At 36.8% G+C, this 6,758-nt stretch overlaps 1 protein-coding gene across 1 annotated transcript in view; it reads right to left on the bottom strand.

Annotated features, from left to right (window-relative positions):
- Positions 1-505: 505 nt before the first annotated feature.
- LOC102212722 (neuronal acetylcholine receptor subunit alpha-7-like) overlaps positions 506-6,758 on the bottom strand; it is a 40,019-nt gene continuing 33,766 nt past the window's right edge. Inside the window, exons 7-10 of the mRNA XM_005735854.1 lie at positions 4,882-5,076; positions 4,257-4,343; positions 2,490-2,599; positions 506-1,687 (exon numbers count right to left, since the gene is read on the bottom strand). Coding sequence (XP_005735911.1) covers positions 1,085-1,687; positions 2,490-2,599; positions 4,257-4,343; positions 4,882-5,076 — 995 coding nt within the window. The 3' untranslated portion in view covers positions 506-1,084. The remainder of the gene's footprint in view (positions 1,688-2,489; positions 2,600-4,256; positions 4,344-4,881; positions 5,077-6,758) is intronic.

Here is a 6,758-nt window from a genome sequence, read left to right as displayed (position 1 = left end):
CAAAGTTTGGTTTTTCAGCAAGAGTGAATGGTTTTGAGTGTAGAGCTTAATTTTGACCTGAAAATACAATTTTCGGGAAATTGAGTGAGACGTTATGGATTTGTGTTTACTGTTTTGAGAATACGAGCCATAGTTTCAAGAAAAGTGTTTAAGCAATCGAGAAAAACTGTAATATATATTAGACTAATAGCTCCATTTGTAAAAGGAAGAGTAATAATGAAGGTATAAAGAAATTATTTGGCTTTCTTTGTTGTAATGAATCAGATACAGTTGTAAGTCAGGCTGTGGGAAATTATAATGGGCATTTTCACCTTGAGGGGACAACTATATAAATAAAATTGAGTTGAATTGAAATTTTAAATCAAATTTCAGTTAGCGAGGGAAAAATGGTATATTTATCTAAAATGAAAATACTCAGTAGTTTCACACCTCAGATTAGTGAAATGTATCATTTCAGTAGATCTCAGTGAATTTGCTAACTCATTAAAAAATCAATTTCAGCTTAACCAGATTGCACTGTAAAATGTGGATTTATTTATAAAATACAAAGAACAAATGCATTACAAGAATACACCTGTAAAACCCTGTACTATATATGTAACTGCTGAAGTTGTTTAGGTAAGACATCTCTAGAAAACGGAGTGAAGACAGGATGTGTAAATTCTAAAATTAAGAGAAAAGAAAAGCTGTAAGGGAAAGAGTGAATTCTGATGAGACGTGACGCTCAAATGGTGGCAAGTAAATGATGTGGTGCAGCAGGGATACAGAAGAAAAGTGCATTAGTCTGACTTTCTACATCATTAACTACTACATGTTGCTTCAACTTCCTATGTACCTGTATGTATGTTGTAAGCTAAAGAGGAACCTTCACAGGGAAAAAACACATTACCCCAGCTATATACCAACAAACGTGTAATGAGAGGGGTAAAGGCTGGGTGCTGATCTATGGTGATATCAATTCTAAATTAACTTGAGCTTGTGTGTCTTCACATAAAAGTACAAGAGAGGCTTGTGTGGTGCAGGTCTAATTGTGTCAGAATTTCTACTGTTAGTTTTTATCTGTCAGTGATGATAGAGAGCAGCCTTACGTAAAGTCTTTTGACACGGCTTCAATGAAATTGGGAGCTGACATGAGAATAGTGAAGGTGCAGATGATGGAGAACAGCGAGAAGGCCACCAGGCATAACCGGTCCACGACTGCAGCTGCAAATTTCCACTCGCTGCAGATTGCCTCCCCCTCGTCCTGCTCTCTGAAGCGATTTGCAATGTACTGCACTTCTTCCAAAATCCGGCAAATTTCGGGAATCTGCTCCAAAAGCAAAGTCCGTGTCTGGTCTGAGTGGATGTCAAGCTGGGAGGTACCGTTATGATGATTCCCTCCACCTCCATTTCCACCACCGCACACAATCACACCTGAATCAACACTAGGTGGAAACACAGGGTTGTCTGTGCCCATTGAGTGGTAGCTAAAGTATAGGTTCATGTTTCCATTGGTTGTTGTTGCCTGAGTGGATGGCTGCCCTGGTATGGTGCTCATCTGAATGCTGGTGGTGCTAGTGTGGTGAGCAGGAGAATGGGAGTACTTATAAGTTGGAGGACTGCTTGAGCTCACTGGAGTTTTGCTTTCCTCTCCAGGCTTCTTCATACGGAGGAACCAAGCGCACCAGTTGAGAAGAAAGACTCGGACCTGAAAGAAAGAAATAAGAAAGATAAAGATTTAGCTGGAGGAAAGAAGGTGGAAAGATTGGATTGATATGTTAATTTACACTGGAAAGTGTTCCTTAGACTACTATGACCTGGATGACAGAGAATCTACATAGACAGTTTAATTGACACTTACCAAAAAAATAGTCGAAAATCTTCTAAAATGACTAAAGCTAGCAACAGAATTGAAACAACAGTTGGTATGATTTCATCCTGAAAATTTCTATTTCTTGCATTTATTTGGTGGCCTGCCAAAAAGGCAAAGCTTCTTAAGAGAATGAGAGCAGGACTAAAAGGAAAAAAATCAAAAGATAATAGAAGGATACATCAGAAATGACTTGTTCACACCCACTCTTAAAATGTTGCCTCAAGTGGTAAAGGGTTTAAGAAAAGTTTTGCAGAGTATAGTTTTAAAAAGTACCTTTAATCATTGTGTAAGATCTTGGTGTCATGTCCTTACACAAACAAACTCGAAAATAAAATGGACTTATACTGGCTCAGCGGCTGTACCTCTATGCATTATGTTAGAGCAGTGGTTGTCAGGTGAAAAATATGATGTGAAACTAAGGAGAGTCAATTTTTTTTTAATGTTTTTTTTTTTTACTAAACAAAGAAGGATCTGTTATTGTTATTGTGCTAATGATGCGTACCCTTTTTGTTGCAAGAACTGACCTTTTTCAACTTCTAAAGAGGGGCACATCAAAGCTTGGAAACAGTTTTAGAGAGGTGGTTATTGAAATAATACTGTAATTAAATTGTCTCTTTTTTCCCCTTATTGAACTCACCCATTTAGGCATTTTTCCTCCGTGGGGGTCATGGTGGTGGAATTGCAGAACCAGAACAGTTACCACCACCGACAATCCCACAATCATCATGGTGCTAGCAAAATACTGAGCTGAAGAAGAATACGAACAAATCAGTATATTGCAATTTCAATAAAGGACACATGGCTTGCTAGTAGATATTGTAGTCTGTTACTGAATGATTTATTTATTTAAATATATAAGTGAAATGGTCATTTTAAAATTATTAGATTAGAAAGCATCATCACTGTCACCAAGTAAGGTAGCTGGTTGATTATTCAGTGAAGAAATGATCCCTGTCAACAAATCTAAGGTCATAACACCCCAGGGGCGGTTAAGAGGATGACTAACATCTTTTTTGTTAATGTAAAATGTAGCCAAAAGACATAACACATACGCAGCCTTGGAGGCGCTGGAAGACACACAGGGACATAAAAATGCATATCCTTTCCATGTAGGAAAGCGTGTTTTTCAAACACATTCTGATGCAGCTGTGATGTCAGCGATTAAGTAGAAAGGCGGGCTAATGAAATTATACGTTTCCGTGTCACAATATAATTGGAATTGTATGATAACCTCTGATAGTAAATGTCAAAGACATTTTTGTCTTTTATCTATTATCTCTGATATACAGTATCTGTAGTGTGTTAAACATCTACTCTAAAAGGCGTGTTTTCTCTTGGCTTTGTTTTACATCACTGAGCTGCCAGATGATGCAGGGCAGCAGCCCTATCTGCAGCTTCTCCTCCCTTCTTAAAGTCTGCTGCCTTGTCTTCCCCTGTCTGCATCAGTGTGGTCTTATGCAACACAACTGTTTATCTCCTACGCTGAATATAATCTTCACATACTGCATCAGCAAGCAAACACCCACCCCACACTCTTTAGAACCCGCCCACAGCCACAACATATCAGTCCATCTGTGCAAAGAATGTTTTCTGCTACAGACTGCCCTGTGATGTGAGTATGAGGCATAAAGATCTATTTTGACACTCTAACCTATTGTAGCCAACTGTCTCCTGGGTAAATTATTCTTTTCATCCAGCAACTTTCCATGGTTTTCTCTCTGAACAGTAAATTGAGAAAATAAAATCTCCATACTGACCCACTACCCTCACTGTGGCACTTTATACCTTTTCCACCTTTTGGGCAAGTCATGATATATTATAATTTTCTTACCTATTTATTGTAAAAACAATTCCATCAATTAAAAATAAACTAAAAATAGCACACATTTTAGCTCTTGGATGTTTGAAAATGGAAATATTAGATTGTGATTTAAATAACATTTTCTAGTGTTGGCATCCATAACCAATTTAGAATCACCAATTAACATCCATGTCTTTAGGTGGACACCAGAGTACAGTCTCTATGCACTACTGTGTAAATGGACTTGGTTAACTGATTATCAACAATTGCAATTGCTTCTATTAAAGCAGAAGTTTTGGCAGTTGACTCAGCAAATGAAGTGGTATGATAAGACCCTAAAATAACTCCCCATAAACCTTGCAAAGAAGATTTCTTCACAATTATTTTAGAGACTAGTGAAGTCATATAGAAAACCAATCAGTGCTTCAAGTTATTGCTGCTAAATGTTGTTCTACAAGCCACTGAATCGAGGGATGTGCATACTCAGACTGCATAGGTTCCTGTGAAAACCTTCACAATTCACAATTGCTTTAATGTTGTTTTTAAACCAACAATTAAATAATTACCAATAAAAGCATTACGAGGAGCTGAATATTGTCTTACCAATTAGAGGAACTGAGTCTGAAGTGGCAGGCATGATCTCTGCTACCAGTAACATGAACACTGTCAGAGACAGCAGTACCGTTATGCCTGAAAAGGGCAGACACACATTAGATACATTATTTCATCAAACATCTCTATTGCTGTTAAATTGTGACTTGAGAGAACTCAAAATAAATGCAGCTGGTTGTCTTCAAAACAGGTGACAAAAGCTATGAATTTATTTTTGGAATATTTACTATATTATCCACCGTCAAAGGGGCACTGTCTCATTTCTATTTAGTGCAGCCCTGTCTCACGGAATGGCATTTTGAAACAAGCTGGCATTTTCAGGTCCACATGATTATCTTTGCTGCGTTAACAGTGGTGCTTTTGTTCATCTGCTAAGGAACAGAATTCAAAGCAAATGCTTATTCAAAGCAATAATGTCAGCGCTAGCATAAAGCAAAGACAAATAAATGGGTAAGCAATTGCAGTCTGGTGGGCAGAGATGACCAAAGTAGGGGAGAAAGGCACATTTTTGTCTACATGTATGAATATAATCATGAATCATTGTCCCTCTGCGTGAAACTGTGTATCTGTGTCTTTGTGTGCAAGGATGGCCTGATGTGTATGTGATCCTCTGTACCCAGTGAGATCTTTTCTCCAGAGTCAGCAGGGAGCAGAAAGACCAACAGTGCCAGACCAGAGATGAGCACACAGGGGATGAGCAGGTTTAAGCCATAATAAAGAGTCCTGCGGCGCATAGTGACTGTGAACGTCACATCGGGGTAGGGCTCCTTGCAGCAGTCATAATACAGCTCATTACGCTTTGCTGGTACACCTGGGAGACATATTAAGGGGTAAAAAGGTGTCAGTTTAGAGGTCAAAAACACAGAATTATGAAATAATGGTCCAGTTCTTTCTTCTGCTTGACTGAATATTTTTTTATAAACACTAAAATAAGCCAATAATGCACATTTCTTCATACTTCATGTATGGCCTTGTTAACAAAAAGGCATTAGTTAAAATGTAAATAAATACAGGCAAAATACTTGTAGAAGTATAATGTTTTACATTTTATGGAAAGCCAACTTGTACTTTTTATAGAAGATGTTGGAAACTTATGAATATGATAATAGTACTTTTTTCTTCTTCTTTCAATTTCTGTATTTCATAAATTTGTAGACTTTAACCAATCAGATTAATATTATTTTGTCCAGACTGGAATTTAGTTAATCATGTTGGGAAGCAGCTTGCTTTGAAAAAAACAAAAACAAAAGAAAATCAACTTGTGCCTAATAATCTCAAATCCATTCCACCTGTTTGTTTAGCAGGAAGTTATAATCAGTATAAAGAATTGCTCATACAGTAGAGACTGAAATAGAAGTTGCAAGTTCATGGCTTTAAAATGACAGCCATTTGTTGAGAGCAGTAATTGGCTTTTGAATCTGTTTGCTGACCAGCTGGCCATCTTTTCATCCTGTTATTGGAATTTGTTTGATCAAAACCAGCTTGATAACTTTCAAATATAAACTATTAAAATTTATGAATACTTTCACATCTATTTTACAGACAAACAACAGTTCCTGTTCCTTACAGCATATTTGAAAGGCACCTTTTGTACACAGTACTAGTTCAACGTATCAAAACAAGTAAGGGTAGACAAAAAATTTAATGAAAACAGTAAAATGACATTAAAAAGCAGTCACTAAAGTTTATTTTATGTTCAAGTTCATTTCATGGTGACTAAAAAGTGAAAATATAGAATATATATCTGAACAGTAACTCTGTTTTTGTAAAAAACAAATAAACAAAAACTAAAAGGAGCGTGTATTTATCTTTAGCTGTAATTTAAATAGTTTCAAATAAAATTCTCTTTGGAGATTGTGGAAAGTTAGCTGTAGCTGCAATGCATTGTGCCATGATCATTGGTTGTATTATATGCCGAGCAAGAGTAAAGGACTGCCACAAAATGTTAAAACCTGCAAATGTTAGTAAATGCTTCAGATTACCCAGCTACATCTCCAAAAAGCAGTCATCTGCCATGTTCAACACTATAGTTTTATCTTTGTTGTTGGCATAGATATATTTTGATTTTTAAAAGGTCAGTAACAGAAATCAACATCACATTGGCCTGGCCATAGTCAGAAAAACTACAAGTACAAGAACAATTGTATAGCTAAATGATCAGTAACAATAGCAGATCTATTTCATATGTATAATCATTTTAAGGTGGAATGCAGACAATGTTAGCTTGTCCTCTGGATTAATATCATCAATCAAGGACCTCTGTGTGAGTATGTGTGACTGCCAGGCAGTCATGTGTAGCTTACAATCAACAATCAGTGATTAATAAAAGTCAACCCACAAGAGTGCTGCCTGTGTATGGTTTACCCAGCATTATACACCTCTAATAGCAATTAATTGATTGTGAAAATGACACAATCAACAATACAGTCAAAATGCACAACTTTTTTCAAGTCAGTAACAGAAAACACTTGATATTATCACTGCGTGTGTGAG

Source organism: Pundamilia nyererei, unplaced genomic scaffold (assembly GCF_000239375.1).
Source record: "Pundamilia nyererei isolate P.nyererei 1_Seehausen unplaced genomic scaffold, PunNye1.0 scaffold00065, whole genome shotgun sequence".
In the NCBI taxonomy this organism is placed as follows: domain Eukaryota; kingdom Metazoa; phylum Chordata; class Actinopteri; order Cichliformes; family Cichlidae; genus Pundamilia; species Pundamilia nyererei.
This window is presented reverse-complemented; position numbering and strand designations above follow the sequence as displayed.